The sequence below is a fragment of the Mixophyes fleayi genome, chromosome 5, assembly GCF_038048845.1.
Source record: "Mixophyes fleayi isolate aMixFle1 chromosome 5, aMixFle1.hap1, whole genome shotgun sequence".
NCBI lineage: Eukaryota > Metazoa > Chordata > Amphibia > Anura > Limnodynastidae > Mixophyes > Mixophyes fleayi.
Genome location: NC_134406.1, coordinates 161,958,400 through 161,978,269, shown reverse-complemented (window position 1 = coordinate 161,978,269; position 19,870 = coordinate 161,958,400). Strand labels below are relative to the sequence as shown.

The 19,870-nt window shown below is 37.6% G+C and overlaps 1 protein-coding gene across 1 annotated transcript in view; it reads right to left on the bottom strand.

Annotated features, from left to right (window-relative positions):
- LOC142157758 (glutamate decarboxylase 1-like) overlaps positions 1-15,253 on the bottom strand; it is a 57,481-nt gene extending 42,228 nt beyond the window's left edge. The window contains exons 1-3 of the mRNA XM_075211310.1: positions 15,177-15,253; positions 4,889-4,979; positions 4,271-4,383 (exon numbers count right to left, since the gene is read on the bottom strand). Coding sequence (XP_075067411.1) covers positions 4,271-4,383; positions 4,889-4,938 — 163 coding nt within the window. The 5' untranslated portion in view covers positions 4,939-4,979; positions 15,177-15,253. The remainder of the gene's footprint in view (positions 1-4,270; positions 4,384-4,888; positions 4,980-15,176) is intronic.
- Between the last annotated feature and the right edge of the window lie 4,617 nt (positions 15,254-19,870).

Sequence of the window (19,870 nt, the reverse complement as noted above, 5' to 3'; positions counted from 1 at the left end):
ATGACCTTAAGACAGCGCAAGCAGCTGATAGCCTGGCTGACAAGTACACAGTTACCAGGGCTCCTGTAATAAAGAAGAGTTGGGGAGCGCCAGGGCAAACTACGTGGAAAGAGAGGCAAAATGGAGGATCACCCTTGAGTTACCCGTCCACCAAACCAGCTGTTGCTGCACCTTTTGAGTGAAACATGTGTAAGTAAGGATATGACTGTGAAAATGTAGGTTCCATTGTAGCTGAAATGTGTAAACTGTCTGAAGTGTCAGTGTTCGCTTGCCAGCGAGCAGTGTAGGCCAAGTCTTCAGAATTAACCCCTGAGGGGAGGGAAGGGGCATGCCAGAAGGTAACACTGACCCTGAATCAGTCTCTCTAACCCCCTTTCCTTTAGCTCCTGCAATAATAGAGGTGTCTGATGACAATATGGTTGAATGTTCTGTTTTTCAATCTAACCCCTCTTTACACTGTGGAGTGTATTCCAAACCATAGTGTCCTCAGAATAAAAAGGGTACATTCTATAAAATCTATTCATGTTAGGAAAATGATTATCAGGGAACTTCCATTCTTCTGATTGAAGACTGCTTGTAACCTTATTCAATGGAAAAAGAATACCGCTCTTTAGGCCCCTTAAACAATGCTTCCTGAAAAGACTGCCACTCAGAAAGTGATGGAAATTTAGTATGTTTCAGAGTAGCTTTTAACAGATTTTTCCAGCACATCTGTACTGAAATTAATTTCCCCTTCACACCCAGCTGAGTCTGCAGATGGAATCTGACATGTCTGGTTCCAGCTGCACCCAGACTCATAATCTTAGTAACAAAAGTTTTAGCTAATGCAATTTTCATCCATTTTAACATTTGAACCATATGAGGGGGGAGACTGTTGCTGTTCACTAGTTACATTCTCTATACATATTTTCAGAAAAGCCTTCTGGAAACATTTTGTCACAAATCATACAAAAAAAGAATTTTCTGAGTTTTTGTTTGCAGTTCTCTACAACCTTTTCACTTCCAGTCTGGGTTTTTGACCTAGAGACAATAGTGTAGACGAATATCAGCCTGTACACTAAACCATACTTACCTACTTTCTTCAGCTCTCTTCCGGGAGCCAGCCAGTGGAGGGGGGCGTGAGGGGGCGGGGCGGCCAAAATCGCGTCATTTCGGCCCCGCCCCCTGTGACGTCATGACGCAAATTGCGTCATTTGACAGCGGGGGGCGGGGCTAAACGCCGCGATTCATCGGGAATCGCGGCGTTTGGGATCTAATTCTGCCCACTTCACTAGGAAGTGGGCACTTCCTAGTGAAGTGGGCAGAATTCGGGAGATTGCCACACTCGCCCGGGAGTCCGGGAGACTCTCGCAAAATGCGGGAGTCTCCCGGACATTACGGGAGAGTTGGCAAGTATGCACTAAACTAGCTAAAATATTATGTACTCTAAATATATCACTGGTGCTTACCCTGACCTGCATCCTTGGGACTGTTTTTCTCCATATTTGCTTAGTTCCGTTTGGTACACAGTTTGATGATTTCCTGTCACATAAAAAGCTTCACTACCCATTTTTGGCAATATATTTGCTGGATTTCTGCTTCCTCCATGCGTGACATTACAACGTCAATGCCCACAACACCTTATCTTAAAGACACATAGGCAGGAAAACAGCCACCATTGCTGTGGGAGGATGCACCTACGGCAAAAGGTATCACCAGAGTATACAAGGTGTCTTATATTATGGAACTATCCTAGCTGCCTAAGGATGCAAGCCCCTATGGGGGAGTGTTTTGCCCTGTGAGTAGGCCGGTCCCACCACTTATGCTCATTCAGAGGAGTGCAAGTTCCAGACCTTCAGGAGGAGATATCCCCTATTCTCCATCTCCTTATGGCAAAAATAGGAGTAGGTAAGTGCAAAAAATTAAAAACCTGAACTGCCTGACTCTACTACAAGAACAGGAAGGAAGACACAGAGAGATGGGAGGTGTGATTCTATAGGTGTGCCTTATGTCCTGTCCTGACTCATGTGCAAGGGGGAATTTACCCCATAGTCTATGCTACCATGGAGGGGAAATTGTATTTACTATATGAAAACTACTACAGTATATTTTATAGATTTTATGGGGAAAAAAACATTATTATCTACAAATACATAAGTGCTAAATGAGAACAAACATGACATTTCTGCATAATTACTGATCATTTGCTGAACTTAAATGGTGGAGTGGAGGGGGGGGTGCAAATATTGAAACCCTTTGATCATTTGTAATTAAGCTCATTGAAGACAATATTAGAGTTGAACACTCTGACCCTTTTAATTTCTTAGAATGAAGTGCCTACTTTCAATAAGCTACACAGCTGACTGTTCAAACCTTTGGCTGATCCTTTCCATGGATAACATGACACCGGATCAGTGGTTCACACAAAAAAAAGAAAAACAAAACAACTCTTTTGGTCACAACTACAGACGATACATTTGAAGAAAAGAACACACTGTCATCCAATAAGCATGAGAACTGTTATGACTTGGGGTTGTGTGGTAGCCATGGGTACAGAAAATATTGTCCAGGTGGAAGGAATAATGGATTCAATTAAATATCCAAAAATCAAAGATAATGACTGGTGCTCTACAGAAATTTAAGCTGAAAAGAGAGTAGATATTTCAGCAAGGCAGCAAGCAATACATACCTAAAGATCAAGTATTAAGGTTTTGAAATTAAATTTAGTGTCCCCAGACACGAATATTATTGAAAATATATTGGGAGATCTCAAATATACAGTGTATGCAAGAGTTTGAGAAGATCTGCAAGGATGAGTGGGAAAAGAAAACTCAAAGCAACAATGAAAAGATTAAACTGCTTACAAAAAATATTTGGAAGTTTCATTTCTGCCAAAGGGGGGGAGCTACTCATTGACAAGTTTTCCCCCAAAGGTTGCAGTCACCATTTTACTTAAATTTCAGTCTGTTAAATTCAGCAAAATGTATCTTGTTCCAGCACTGAAAATGACTGCTCAGACACGGTACCAATGCTGGGGATCTGCACCCCAAAAATAGATAAATATAACAACCAAGATGTGCGATGGTATAGCCGAGTCTGCCACAAAAACACTCATGCACAAAGTGTACAGTTATAAAATATTTATTAAAACATAATAAAAACCATAATAGGTGGTAACAAATTAAACCACATTTGTGTTTAATATAGGTGCCAAATTCAACCTGATTATCTCTGAGGAAATCACCTATATGGGGATGAAACGCGTCGGGTGAGCAGCAGAACCCCACATTACTTTTGTGTGCTAATATTTGAGTGCTGCTATTGCCAGTGTATCACCTTTAGTGACCGCTCATTTTTCTATACCACCTTAAGAGTCCCGTATGAGGCGGGGGCGCATCTTTGTGACGTCAGCTACAAGCGGGAATGTGCGCTGGTGTTTGGAGTTTGTGTGGAGAGAACAGAAGCGCTACACAGAGCTCCATTTAAACATCTTTATTTCCATGAGGGAAGGCTTATCTCTGAATAGAGTACATACATCAAGGTACTGGTCTTATGTTACATCGCCAGGAGTTGGTAAGAGACTTTGGGCCAGATTTACTAAGCTGCGGGTTTGAAAAAGTGGGGATATTGCCTATAGCAACCAATCAGATTCTAGCTTAATTTATTAAGTACCTTCTACAAAATGATAGCTAGAATCTGATTGGTTGCTATTGGCAACATCCCCACTTTTGCCAACCCACAGCTTAGTAAATCTAGCCCTCTGTTACCTTTGATATCTTTAATTGGATTTCCATCAGTCTTCACGGAGCTCAACCTCTCTCAATATACCTATAAAGCTCCACACCACCATCTATAATTACAAGGGAATGATATCTCCCTGAGAAATACATCTTACTCTTTACATCTATAAAGAGGAGCGATTTTTGCACAGTTGTTGGACTGGTTTAATATACCATCTTTATAGCGTGTAGGTGCACCTACTTCGTTACAGGTTGAATTTGGCACCTATATTAAACACAAATGTGGTTTAATTTGTTATCACCTATTATGGTTTTTATTATGTTTTAATAAATATTTTATAACTGTACACTTTGTGCATGAGTGCACATCTTGGTTGTTAAATTCAGCACATAAACAGTAAAAAAACATACAACTTCATATACAAGTCCATTACAGTCTTAGCCTGTAAAAAGGAATACATCTACTAAGTTTGGGAAGCTCACTTGCTGCTCCCTGTAAGATTGTTATCATTGCTAGAGATCTATCTGCCTTACAGAAAGCCTATACTTACCAGGAGAAAATATTCCATCAGCTTCATTTTCTCTCCAACCAATCAGCTCATGCATTTTCTTGATCAATAACCCTTCCATAATAATGAATACTGGGGCAATTTCATAAGTAAACCTTAAAAAATAGGAGACTTCTTGATATATAAATTTAACTTAACACATTTTCAAGAAATACATTCAACAATTATTTTGAGGATATTGTATAGACTGATCCATGGTTAAATAAGGTTTTAGAATTATGCAATGAAGAATCAAACAGAATATTTCAAAAGCACTAATCAGCGCCATACTTATGCTTTGCAAATGCATAGTTATATGATGTCACGGCTAGGGGGAAAATTTATTTATATATATATATATATATATATATATATATATATATATATATATATATATATATATATATATATATATATATATATATATATATACACACACACACACACACACACACATATATATATATACATACACACACACACACACACACACACACACACACTAGACATTATCTATAGAGCCCTTGCAATACACTAGCCAATATATTCAAGCATAACTAAAAAGCGTAGTATTATACAAATGTTAACATAATGTAATATAAAAGACTGTGTATTACATACATATTTGTATTTGCTGTTGCAGTCAACCATTCACCAGCTAATCCAACCATGTCAAGTCCACTGGAAAGTTGGTTGAAATACAGAGGATGTCCTAGAATGTATACGAGATAAAAAGAATAGTGGATATCAGCTCATTAATTAGCATCACTAGTGACACTTCAATTAAACAGTTGTCTATCCTTGTGTTAGGCTATTCTTTCAATTTTTATATCCCAAATTCTAGAACTGACAAGTTATTTAGTGTGTTCATGGGAGAAATCTGTGGCAGTAAAATGCCGACAATCACACTGTCGACATTAAAAGGGCAATGCAATTGGCTGTATACTGTTAAAAAAAGAACAATTAAAAATCAAAGCATTGGATCCCCTCTATAAACACCATTAACCCTAGTGCTGCGAGGATACTGCTGGTTTACTTAAAATCAGGGGGGGGGGGGGGAGGGAAAGGCGTGGGGTCCCCCCGATTTCAGGAAAACCAGCACTAGGCATACCAGCCGGGGTAGGTGGCATTTCTGTCTGTAAAGTAGCAGTGCATGGACCCGGCGCTTGATCATAGCGTGAAACCCTAATCAATAAAACCCTAATAAAAAACCCTATTACTATCCCTTGTCCCTAACCCTATAATACTGTCGACATTTGAACTGTCCACCTAATTATACTGTGCACCATGTGAATTGGCAACCTGATAATATTGTCGAACTAATGTTTTTTTATGAATGTCGACCAAATGAATGTCTAGCTGTTGAACACATAGTATTTTCCAGTTACAGAAGATGATAGACCAATGCTAAAATGTCAAATAGTGCAAGATGAAATTGTCCTTGTGCTAACCCACCCACATATATTTTGAAAAGGACATGCACATAATTTAACAAACCAAGCATGTCAGTGACAGGGACTGCCACTTATATGGTTGAAGTGCTTGATTTGTTTGGGCCCCCACAAAAAAGAACAATTTGGTTGTTGTTTGATTGCCTGAACAGAATAGAAAAGGATTTTAACAAATTGATAATGGGTATTTGGCTAACAGTGGTCACCATCCCATATGTTGACAATGTTATCATCACCCCCATCATCATTCTAATCCCTAATGTCATGATCATTCATCTGCACTGTAATCTGCAGATTCTGCTTCTAATTGGCACCAAAAATGATATTTCTCAAACAATTTGTAGTTCATATTGATTGCATTTTTGTAAAGTATTTTCCTCTGACGATCACTCACAATGTTCCTGTCTGTGCTAAACATTCCTTCCGAGTACACACTGGAGGGTAGGTAGCTTAAGTACACCATAGTTAGTTTGTATATGGGGCTGAAAATTACATTTATTCCCTCCTAGAATTCAAAGGGACTGTCTGAAATGCTAAGTTCTACTTTATCATTAAAGTATGCCTCCACCATTCTACTAAGACAAGGTGTATCCGACGTGGTAGAGGTGTCAGTATATTTGGGCCTTTCTTTTAAGCGTCACCAGGTGTCATAACTTTCACATTGGTGTGCTGTTGTGTTGTTGACTCAACATCAGTGTGACTCTTCGAAAAGGGAAGATTTTTTTCTGGCACTACCATTTTTAAGGGAAAAAACAACAGGGGACATGTTATTTGTAAATTGATCCGAAATCTTGATCAGAAGGAGCTGTTTACATGTGTAAAGATTTGTGTCAGTTGGAAGGAAAGACATTACATATGACTTTTTAAACATAGGGTAAAGCATGGTTGTCAAAGGTATTGATCCAATTTCAAGATGCTGCAAACCCTTGAGTCCCGGTGAAGTGAATAAAGAACTTGATCTAAAAGGTCGACATACTTAGCAGAATCATTAAATTTCATCCCCATCTTCAGCTTATCCAACTACTTTCCAATAGTTTGATTAGGTGTCTGACTTAACTCAGGCTGGCAGTGTGGGAACTCACTTTATTTGTAACAAATGCAAATGGTTTCAGTAGCTTGCATAAAACAGTAATTATTCTCCAATGTGCTGGAGTAAGCTAACATCTCATTATTTGATGAGTAGGTATGGATAGCTCATTGATGTTCCTGTAGTCACTGAAGTATATAAAGTGTGTAATTCCACCTTGTTACTACCTATTTCTTCAGTTGGTGACATGGCAGATGACTTTTTTTGCAGCCGCTGCAATGTTCTACATGCGGCCGCTGAATGTTGAAAATGCCCAGAAATTTTTTGGGCCACAAACAGCATCTCCTCCATTGACCTCTCATTTTTTAAGAAATTCTGAACCACTAATATTATTGTGTGTGTACACACAATGCTCGCCTAGTTATTGGTAATGAAGAGTAGAGTCTTAGTGGGGTAAGCAATTTTTCTACAACATTACTGACTTTTTCTGACAGATTGACACTGGTTTTTTTTTTGTGAAACTAGCAATACAAAAAATAGCTTTCCTGTGAATGACTCGACATTGAGTGCTAGCTCGACTATGCTGAAAGGATGAGGGGGAATGATTGTGACGCTGATTCTGCTAATGTAATACACCTATACAATGGGCTGTCATGGCCATGTAGTCTTTGGTTTGACCAGTATGTCTTGTCCACATATCTGTAGTTAAGTGGACAGTCAGTACAATGATATTTTCTAGAGCCTGAATTACTTTTTGTTTAACCTACCGATACAGTTGAGGAATTGCTGTTAGGGAGAAATGGTATTGAGATGGAATTTGGCAGCGTGGACACATGAACTCAACAAATCAGCTAAAACCTCATACATTGATTGAAATTTTACACACATCCAATGCTGTCATGGCTTTGGTGATCTGATACTTGTTTCCTCTTGCAAATGCTAGCTTCATAGACAATTCTGTAAAACTAAGTTTATGGTTCTTCCTCCCTTCCTGTATAGATGTATTACCTCCAGCAGCAAGAGCGATAGTTTGCAAAGATGTCTCTTGGGAATCATGGATTGCATTAAGGATCTCAATCGGAATAGGAAATTTGGATGCTGTTCTACATACTAATAATCAGGAGGCTGTGTCTAGATGATAAACATCCCTACCTCTACTTATTTTGGCCTGAAAAAGTCTACAAATGCTTTAAAAATGCTGTCTGGGTTGGGATAAAAAGATTTCTAATCAGAAGAGGTGCTTTATTTCGTCTTATGCCTTGGCATAGTAATGCGCAATTCATTGACATGAGGTAGTGGTAGCACTGGTGGCTGCCTTAGTCCAATACAATCATCATCTTCCTCCTCATTATCGCATTCAAATGCAACACATTAATTTTCAGAACCACAATTATTCCCATCATTGCCTTGCACATTTGCAAACTCCAAAGTTGCCTCCTCAATGTCTACGTGTAAATCATCATCAATATTACTAGTAGTACTGCTCATCATCAAATTTCCAAATGGTTAAGGAGTTCTAGAAGGAAGCTGGTCTATAATGACAGTGTCAAAATCTAAAATGTCAGACTCACATATAGTACTCTTGAATACCCCTAGACTCTCCTCAGGATTCTGTGAGTGCCCAAGTTGTTCTTTGCCTCAGTGTAATTTCCAGGCACTAATTTGTGGAGGCAACAGTGACAGACCTACACTCTGACTGAGAAGGTGGTGCATGGGAAGTTAAGGAAGATGCATGACCGTTTTGGGCACGCTCTTTTGCAATGGCCATTCTAGTACGTATACCAGTACCAGCAGTACTAGTACCCCTGCTAGTAAAAAGTAAGTATAATTTGACCCTTGTCTTGCCACTGCAGGTGGCCTATAGAATGTTAGCTATTTTCCTGTTTTTGGACAAATCACCACATTCATCAGAAACTTCTTTCTTAATCCTCCTCCTTACATCAAGAGCTGTTTGTTCTTTGAGATTGAATTTGACAAATAGTGTTTGGATTTTGAGGACTTTTTCTTCCACTTTCTTCTCACATGACCTTTCTTTACTAGTAAAGGATGTAATGGTAAAATTACTTCCACAGCCCGTACTGGGATGCTCTGGATCTGTGATCCATGGTTGCCAAGAAAAGTACTGCTACTTGATCAATTTGAAGCTACTTGTAGTGAAGCTACTTGCAGTTGCTTGCCTCCACACCAGGAGAATGCTCAATGAGATAGGGAAAGTAGGAAATGTTATCTTACAATTCTTATGACCCTTTTCCACAATATACTTCTAATTTAGAAAATGTGTTATTATTATTGTTAAATTATTTCTTAACAAACTAATTTTATATATTTTTTTGTGGGTGAGGGGACGTTATGCTGTTAAGAGTCAAAGAAAATAAAACCCTGTTTTTTGCCTGCTTAATAAAGATGGCACTGACCTTTAGATTTTAGAAGAAAGAAATATATTGATTTTTGGGGGGTTATGCTGGTCATAACACAATACCCATTTTTTTGCATGCTTAATAAAGACGTCACAAACATTCTCATTTTTTAGTCAAAATAAATAAATTTGCTTGTGGTGGATTCTGCTCATAGTCAAAACCTGTTTTTTTGCCCGTTTCATAAAGATGTCACTTAAACTGACCCTCACAAAATTGCTTCTTTCATTTGTAAAACTTTGGATTTTTAAATGAAATAAATCTAAGTGTTTTTGGGGTGTGCCGCTTAGAATCTTACAGCAACAGCACCCTGTTTTTCTCCCCTAAATAGAATTAGAAAGAAATACTAGTTCAGAAATAAAATATATATATATATATATAGTGTACTTTAAGTATGCAATATGTAGACTTAACCTTATATGTCCAACTCCCAATGAGCCATAGATTTTAAGCTTTTGAGCAGGGCCTTCTTACTACTGTCTGTATGACTCAATATTGTCTATTACTATGTTTGTCCCCAAATTTGCTGCCGCTATATAAATAAATGATGAGGTTTATTCTTTGATCCACAAATCTCAGATCTGTTGAATTTCTCCAAATTCGAACCGCTAGAGATGAGCGTTTCGAATTATGTGATATCCAACAGATCCAAATTTTGGAGTTCCCATTTGAACCAAAACATGACTGTTTCTTGCACCAAGCTCGGATCTAAAAAAGAAAAAAACACTAATTTCCATCAAAATGTCAGAACTCCTAAAAGTTTAATCAATATCTTCTATATATTGCCCTTCCTCCTGCTATCATCTGCCATTTCAGAAGAAAGAGCATGTAAGGAGGAGGGTGGCTGCTGTTCTGTGCTCAGAAAATAGCTTACAAATGGTTAGATTAGACAGGGTGAAAGGCAATTTACATAGCAAGCAGGGTTTTAGCCAATTAGTTGAGATTCACGCTACTGAATTTTCATTTCAATTCCATTTCTCCCAAACAGCAATTCTTCAGCTGTACCAGGAAGTTAAACAAAAAGTAGTTAAGTCCCTACTTAACAATGGAATTGTACCAACTGTCCACTTACTTAGATATATGTGGACAAGTGATACTTATCAAACAAAAGACTGTATGACCATGACACCCCTCTGGGTAGCAGCACCAGTAGCTTCACCATCATTCTCCTTTCAGCAATACCAAGTCATTCACAGGGAAGCTACTCTTTGTATCATTGTATAGTTTCACAAAGAAACATATAATTGTCAATCTGTAGGGAAACATTCAGAAATGTCATAGCAAAATGGCGCACCTGACTTAAACTTTCTTCAGGAGTCCTCATTGTCGGAGCCAACATTGTAATTATATTATGACTGAGTGAATTTCAACATGTAACATGTTTTGCATACACAATAAACTTGATGGTGCAGAATTTCTTAAAAAGGTCAGTGGAGAAGATGCTGTTTGTGGGCAATAAAATTCCTGGGCATTATCAACATTTAGTGACTGCAATTAAAACATTTCAGTGACTGCAAAATAAATATCATCTGCCATGCCACCAACTGAAGCAAGAAGTAGTAACAAGGTGGAATTCCACACTTTATATGCTTCAGCAACTAGATAAATAGTAATGAGCCATCAAGATCTACACATCAAGCCATGCGACAGGGAAAGGGGGGACAGATTACCTTACTCCTTACTGTTTTATGCAAGATACTGAGCCCATTTGAAATTGTAACAAATCATGCAAGTTCAAACATTGCCAGCCTGATTCCAGTCATACCCCTTACCAAACTACTGGAAAAGTGTCTGGAGAAGCAGAAGGACGAGATGAAACTTAGCTATTCAGCAAAGCATGTCAGCCTATAGATCAAGTTCCTTATTCTGTTTACCAGGACCCAAGGATTTACAGCATCTTGAAATTGGATCTTGGAACTAAATTTTGACAACCATGTTTGATCCAAGGTTCAAGTCATATGTAATGTCTCTTTCTAACTGACACAAATCTTCACAGAAGCAAAGAGCTCTTTGTAAGCAAGCTGTTGGCTCAAGTCACTCATGACAGATCGTCTGCTTCAGTTTCTCCTAAAATTGCTACTGCCAGAAAAAACCCCCCCAAAAAAAACCTTTCCTTTTCTAAGAGTCACACTGATGGTGAATCAACACAGCACACCAATGTGAAAGGTTATGACATATCAGGCTTAAAAGAAATGCCCCAATATATTGACACCTCTACCATGTCTCAGTCTGATACACCATGTATTAGTAGAATGGTGGAGGATTACTTTAATGATAAGTAGAACTTATCATCTCAGACAGTACCTTTGATTTCTGGGAGGAAAAAATATTTGGAGCTCCTTGTACAAACTAGCTATGCAGTACTCAAGCTGCCTACCATCCATTGTGTACTTGTTAAGAATTTAGCACAGTTGGATACATTGTGAGTGATTATCAGAGGAAACTACTTCCCAAAAATGTAGAAGATCTTGTGCTCATCAAAATGAACTACAAATTGTATGAGGAATAGTGCTCTTGTTGCCAATTACAAACAAAATTTGTACCGCTAGATTCCGGTGCAGATGAACTAATATTATCTGATGTTGATCTTGACATCAGTGATGAGGATGATGAGGAGGGAGATTACATTGAGTAAGATGACCACTGTTAAAGAAATGCTCTTTTGTAATTTGATAAAATTCTAAAAATCTATTCTCCAGTTCATCCAACAGCCAAAATGTTTTTTTTTTCTCTTGAGGGCCCAAACAACTAAAGCACTTCAGTGCTTGGTTTGTTAAATTATGTGCATGTTCTTTTTAACATATGGGTGGGCCCAAGGACATCTTGCACTATTTAACATTATGACCTTGATTTATCATCTTGTGTAAAATGCTATGCATTTGGTCGACATTTAGAAATTCGAAATTAGGACAACAATTCAAATGTCAATAGTATTATACGGTTAGGGTTAGAAGCAATATTGTTGACCTAATACTGTCATTATTGTTGTCCGACCCAGTTTATATTAGGGTGCCCAACATATAAATGTCACTCATGTTATTGTCAAACATATGTATCACACCTGGGTAGGAGGTTCCAGAGACAATCTTCCACCATTTACCATAATGGCCTTGGTCTATCATCTTGTGTAAAACCCTCTACTAATGCCAAAACTGTCCATCTAATGAGCTCTGATTACTGCCTCCATTTTCCACAATGCATGCTGTCCAACATTAAAAATATAGTGTGCATGGTCTTTTCCTCGCCATTTTTCTGCTGAGTGCAGCCCAACTTCATCTATCTACTTGTGGAAATATAAACATAGAAGAAAAGACAGGAGCTATTCTCTGACTTTTCTTACAAAACACCAACCAATTTGCAATTAAAAACATATTTTTATTTGATATTATCATACTATATCACAATTTTTTAAAATAAATACACATCACCCTAGTTACAAGACCCGCCTTAATAATAAACACAGAAGTTTATCCAGTTAGAAATCAAATTACATATATTTAGCACTTGGGGATGCACCCCCGCCCCAGTAAAGTATTGCAAACACTGTTCCTGGAAAAAAGAACTTGTATCTATCAAAAGTTTCTAATGGAACAAACCCATAGTAGAGTTTTCAAATTTTGTGAAATCAGGTTGTATCGTGAAAGATCCTTTGCCACTTGTAAAATAGTTAGTATGGGGCAGTTAGCTCCTGTTCGATCTACTGCTGAAATTCACACCAAGGGCACGATTACACAGAACCTTCTTAAATTAAACCTTCTTAAATATAACAGTCTATATTGACAGTCGGGTTTGTGATATATTTGATTTCAACAAGATGAAATTCTTCTCCTGACGGATTGACAATTACCAGGCTCATACACTGCTAAGGAATAATCCCAAATTGTAATTACGATCCTGAGTTCTTACAGTAGCAAACCCTATAAGTGGTGACAAGCTGAAAGACCTTTTGTGAGAACTTCAGCACCACAGGGAGCTGCAAGTAGAATCAGCTGCTGCCTGTCGCATAGGTAAGCTGTCACAGGGGTGTCGGCGGTTTGAGTGAGAAAGTTTCTGGAACAGCGTGATCAAAAGGTTTTGAATGAGAATTCCAGCTCTCGGCTGTCAATATAGACTGTTACATTAAAGAAGGTTCCATGTAATCATACCCTTGATGTGAATTTCATCAGTAGATGGAACGGGAGATAAAAGCCCCATTCTAACTGTTTTACAAGTGGTAAAGGATCTTTCTTTACACGATACAACCCGATTCAAAATTTGAACACTACTCATGGGTTTGTTCCATTAGAAACATTTTATAGATACAAGTTCTTTTTTCTAGGGACAGTGAGATACTTTACGGGGGAGTGCACCCCCAGTGCTAAATATATGTAATTTGATTTCTAACAGGATAAACTACTGTGTTGATTATGAAGGCAGATTTTGCAACTATGTTGATGTGTATATACTGCCATTTTTTTTATACCATTAGTATAATGAATAGTGCCAAGATTTAGAAGAGCCTGGGGATATGGGCTGGTCATTAATGGCTGTTCATGTTGGGAGGTTTAGGTTGCAGCAGTGCAATCGGAGTTAAACTGTTTCCCGGTTTGGCCCAAGGACAATACCATTTTGCAGTATTTAACATTATGGCCTTGATCTATTATTAACTGTTAATTGTCTACTGATGTCACTGTCAGTCTAATGCCCTCTTATTCTTACTGCCTCTATTTTCTATGATGCATGCTGTCTATTAATAATATAGTGTGCAAGGTCTTTCTTTCACTATTTGTATTCTGGGTGCAGCACACATTTGTCTGTATTTGTCCAAATGTCAAACACTTCAGCCACGAACGTGGTAGTCACTGTTGGTTTGTTAAACTATTTGCATGGATTTTTTTTTTTTTAAATCAAACATTTTTATTGGTTTTTATTGTTTGTTTTTTTCATAAACACAAACAAAAAACAAAACTAAGGTTCAGAGGCATTTAATATGTGTCATAATCCAACACTTTAAAGAAATCACTGCTCACAAAGAATCCGTCCGTTCAAAAACAAAGCACATGTACAGCATGAGGTCAAAAAGGGAAAACAATGTAGAATACAGAGGGCAAGCAAGGTTATACATTGCAATGAGCCATGCTAATATTCGATCAAGAAAATGACATTGCAATAATGACTTTGGCCAACATGAACAAGGTAGACAGTAATAGTCTGATTTTGCCTGCCAGATCAGTGTAATGAGTTCTAATTACTGCCTCTTCACTTTCCATGAGGCACGCTATCTAACGTTAAAAAATATAGTGTGCATGGTCTGTCACCATTTTTCTTCTGGGTATAACCCACCTTCGTCTATATAGTTGTCTAAAATGACCATCATATCAGCCAGTGTTCTGCCACTATGTTTCATAGGGATTGTATGTTTATTAAAACTGCCATGTATTTAGGCCGCTGCTCTCACTAATTTTAGCTTGTCTTTGGACAACATTTCTGAAAATTTGGACAGTTATAAAGAGATCAATAGAAAATAGATTGTAAATAAATGTTAATTATATAAATAGTAATGTAGGAACCAAATAGCTCAAAAACACATTTTACCCATTTTTCAGAATTTTTTGTTAAATTCAGATCCAAAATCAGACGTATGAGTATTTCAGGCAAAACCAGAAACAAAGGATTTTAAAACCAAAACACATGGGTCAGCAAATATCTCTAGTCATAACTAGAGTCACTTATAACACAGTAGAACTAGAGAAAATTCTGTAGCATATAATTATTCATATTCCAGCAAATGTCAGTTTGGCAAGTGATCAGTGTTGGCAATAACACATTGACAGTTAGGTTAATACCAAGAGATTTTACAAGGATGCTTTTCTTACTCCGATAAATCAAAATGGTGTCTGCTGCACAATGCATGTATATGTACACAGATTTTGAAAACTATACTGCATATTACGCTAAATAGAAAAAAAGGTTTCTCACAACAAACATACAGTAGGTGGCTATGTAATTGTATTCACAAATTGATTAAATATAAATACCTGTTTTAACACCATATTTTAGAGTATCCCTACAGTCTCCAAGGATCTGTTCCAAAGGCTCTGGCTGATCAGATAATTCCAAGTTAAATCCTTCCAAACCCTCCAATAGCTGATGAGGGTGATGGAAGTCTAGGACTTTACTTTTTCCATCAAATGTTCTCTTTATGTAATTAAAGAGAATATCAAAAACTTCTAGTAAAAAGCCTTCAGTATATTCTTCCCCGTTTCTTGCAGGGAACAAATCTGTTAAGAGAAAGACATTAGAAAATGAAAAGCACCCATGGTTTTGTTAATAAATATTTTGAAAAAGAGTTAATATTTTATTTCATTTCATACTAAAAGATAAAAACCTACTTCAAAATAGGTTTATAGCTATACATATTGAAGATGCATGTACATTATACATGTTTCAAAAGTGTCAAGGTTATTGAAACATGGACTTCAAAATTCCTATGTGTTGGCTTTTTGTTTATACATTTTATTCATGCATTCCACATTCACTTCAGAGGTATTGCATTTTTCTTCTGTAAAATTCTCAATTCTATACCTGGTTAGAAAATTATGAAACCATTTACAAGGTTTTCTAGAACATAAAGAAACTATTTTCTAACATGTTATAAAAGCCAAGTTTATTCTGTGTAAAGGCAAGTTTATATAACATTAACAGTACAGAAATAGACGTTTCAAATCAATTTATAGGTTCAAACAGGTACATGAAAGCGTGGGGTTACCCGGAAAGGAGAAAACAATTAAAAGAAAAAAAAAGCATAGCATTGTTGTTGAGGGAATTTTCTTTGCATTTTATCCTTTCTGGAAAACCCTGCTGTGAACCTATAGATTGATTTATCAACTTCCATTTCTGTACTGCAGTTTGAGATGCATGGGTGAGATGAGTAGATGATGGGGAGTGCTGGTCCTTGTCATTTGGAGGCTCCTGTGGTACCTCTTGGTAAGTTAGCTCTCGATTTAAAAAAAGCAAGAATGTATGACCCAATGTAAAGACTCATTGTCTAGAGTTAGGACCACCCTATTAGCAGAAGTGCCTTGACTGAGTGGGTGACTTATCATACATTTGCAAGTGTATGCAACTGAGAATACTGCATTTCTATGTACAAGTAGAATAGTAGCTCTTTTACTGGTTCACAGCAGTGTTGCTCAGGGATTTTTCTCGATTACATTAATATTGTCAGATTATCTACTTTCTAAGGCTATTACCAATTTCAGGTAACTTTTTATTTCAAGACGCTTCAATAGAGTATATTTCTTGTTTATATTATGTAGGGCAATTCATGCATATTGTAGCGCTAATGTACATAATGTAACATGAAAGTACTACGTAAAAGGATGTCAGCAGAATAAATAAAATTATGTGCTCCATTAAAATAAGCCAGAATATGTGCAGTACCCATTTGCTTATAATAAGGGGCAATTTGTTTTCTCTTCCCAAGTGTAAATTATTAAAGACGTTTATTAAAAAGAATTTTGAAGACATCATAAAGACATTTTGAAACCAGTAATATCCTAAGGATTGTTATTAATTTATTTAATAGAACTCTGAACAAGTCTTACCAGATTTTTATTCTCAAATCTTTAGATATACAAAAATAATATTTAGCCAACTTTTTACCTGAAGCAAATATATTGGAGAAGTCCAAAGAACGGTGCCCCTGGCATTTTGTATCTTCACTTTCATTCTGCAGATCAATAAGCTTCTCTTTCAGCTGCTTGCTTTGACCATAATCCCCTTCAGCTTGACATATTTCAGGAGATTGGTCTGTTGGAGGTAGAGAAAATAAAAATAAGTTTCTATTGTTTTAAACAGAAACAAAAAAACAGAACAGGTGCTTCCCCTTTATGAACTAGTACATCAATTGAGTACAAACTTATACAAGGTGGCAAAGACTCAGTACGCCTAATGGACCAGTACTAATGAATTTTGAATGAACCTGGAAATTAAATTTCCTTCTGCACTAGAGATGCCTGAAAATATTGAATCAGTTCAAAAGCCTCAATCATGATCATACATACATATTCTCAAATCACATTTTTTCCTGTTTGTGTATGTATGTATATATTTAATTTGTCAAGTTAATAAATTCTGGCAAGTTTTCAAACCAATTTCAGCATCTCTATTGAGTATTGGGAGCCAACACAATTGAAGCGGAATAGGCTTCACCTGGTTCCATCACAAAGTTTGGGTAGATGCTCAGCAAAGTCGCTCCACTTTGAAAAGAGAAGACAGGGCCTTCTTGGCATGTGCCATCCAGTGCATGTGCTGGTTCAAAAGTGATCTCCATTTAGCTTTTTTGAGGGTCTTTGGGGCCTCAGAGGGTGGGGAGAGAGAGGGAACTGGCATTGCCTTAGTATTAATAGAAGGCACACAATATTTAGAGTAACTTAATAGGTGGAAAGCATTATAGGACTTAATTAAATGGAATTATCAGGTTAGTTCAAAAATTAGACCTCCTATATCAGCACACCTGAAAGACTAAGGGGTATATTTACTAAATTGCGAGTTTGGAAAATTGGAGATGTTGACTATAGCAACCAATCAGATTCTAGCTGTCATTTTAGTTCATTCTACAAAATGACAGCTAGAATCTGATTAGTTGCTATAGGCAACATCTCCACTTTTTCAAACCCGCAGTTTAGTAAATCTAGCCCTACGAGATCGATTTACAAAAGGTTCTAAAAAGAAAAAGTGGAGGTGTTGCCCATAGCTACCAATAAGATTTTTGCCATCATGTATCTAGTACAGTGATGGGCAACCTCATGCACTTCAGGGGCTGCATTGTGTGGCCCTCTAACCTTCAAAAGGGCCTCACATTACCCTGAATCTCAGTAATAAGTTAAGATACCCATCTGTACTAATACATCAAAGTGGAGATGCTCAGGCTCGGTTCACCGAGAACTGAGCACACCCTAACTTAGCAGATCCGAGTACCGAGCCGAGCCGGCTTGGTACTTTCGCGTGCCCTCGGAACTGGAAACAAGGCAAATCGTCATTGTTACGTCGTTGGATCTCGCAAGCTTTAGATCCTATAAGTACCGCCCTCCACGGCGAATTCTCAGTGGGACACAGAAGGGGTAGCACAGTTCTTGGCAGTCTCTAGTGCAGTGTGGTAGCGTCATAGGTAGAAAAGAAAGAGGAGGGGTAGCAGTGTTCTTCAAAGTCTCCAGTGACATTCAAGAGAGCTCCATTGCTAATTGTCATTGCTGAAATAGAAATAAGGCTGGCAGTCTTGGTCTAAATCTTCAGTTACATTTTATTGTACCATAGCTCACTCAGAAACAGGAGAGATGGCAGAGGTCAGTGCTGAAACAGAAATTGTAATAGAACTGTCAGTGTTCTTAAAAGTCTCCAGTGACATTCTACTGTGCCATAGCTCATACGGAAACAGAAGGGGTGGCATTGTTCTTGTCACTCTTGAGTTTCAGTTGATGATAATAATCCCTCTACCTAATGTGCTAAAGTCTATGTTCAAGTGCATAGTGGTTTTAAGTCAGGAAAACAAAAATGTAAATAAAAAGCTTGTACCTTTGTAAAGAAAAAAAAAAAAAAAAAATCACCTCTCTTATAAAGGTGAAAGTTTACTGTAGAAAAACATAAAACTGCCAACATGCCATTCTACCCAAAATATTACAAAGCATACCAGCATCAGCTAGCTTCCTTTTCAGCTAGATCTCAGCATCTGCAATCTACACTGTCATCATATTCACCCTCATCAGTGTGTACATCATCCTCAAACAATACTAATTCATCCACGCTGGAATCCACCATCACAGAAGTCTGTGTACTTTGATGTAATTGCAGGTAATGGCCTTCCTCATGGAATTTGTAGTTCATTTTACGGAAGAGCTGTCACGATTTTTGGGCAATTCTTTTAGACCAGATTAAATGTCAAAATGTTGTGCAGACTCATCTGCATCACCACTGGGTGTCTTGGGAAAGCCAAGTTTTTTCCTAGCAGCAATTACCAGAGAAACTGAAGGAGGAAACGTCATTGTGTCATGTACCACTTGAGCTGTCAGCTTGCTGACAAGGAGCTCATTGCATCTCTTGAGATCTGGGTCAGTTGGAAAGAAAGAAAAGGCATAGCTCTTAAACCTAGGATCAAGCACAGTTGCCAAAAGGTAATGATCTGATTTAAAGACTTTTGGATTTTGGCAAAGCGAATAAAGTACTTAATCTACAAGTCCAACATAATTAGCAGAATTGATTTGTTTCATTTCCTCCTTCAATTTCTCTGGCTGCTTTTCAAAAAGTCTAATTAATAACTTGACTCAAGCTAACAGTGTCTGCACTCTCTTCACAGATGACTACTTCGAGTGGTTTCAGCACCTTGCACAACACGAAAAGTATTCTCCACTGCTTGACTAAAGTACATTCCCCCTAAATTCAATTCTTCTTGCAGCTGCTGCATTTTCCTACATGCTGTTTCAGAATCCCGAAAATGACCCTAAATATTTCGGGACACAGACAGCATCTCCTGCATGTAATTTTTTAAAAAGTTCTGCACCACCAAGTTGATTGTGTTTGCAAATCAGGGAATGTGATGGAATTCCCCCTGCTTTAATGCTCTAACCTAACCTAACCTAAGCCTTCAAATCTTTAGATGTTCTTTGAAAGCCAATCTCTTTTTTTAGAGGTGACCTCATCCTCGATAAAACTGTTCACACTAATGCACCCTCAC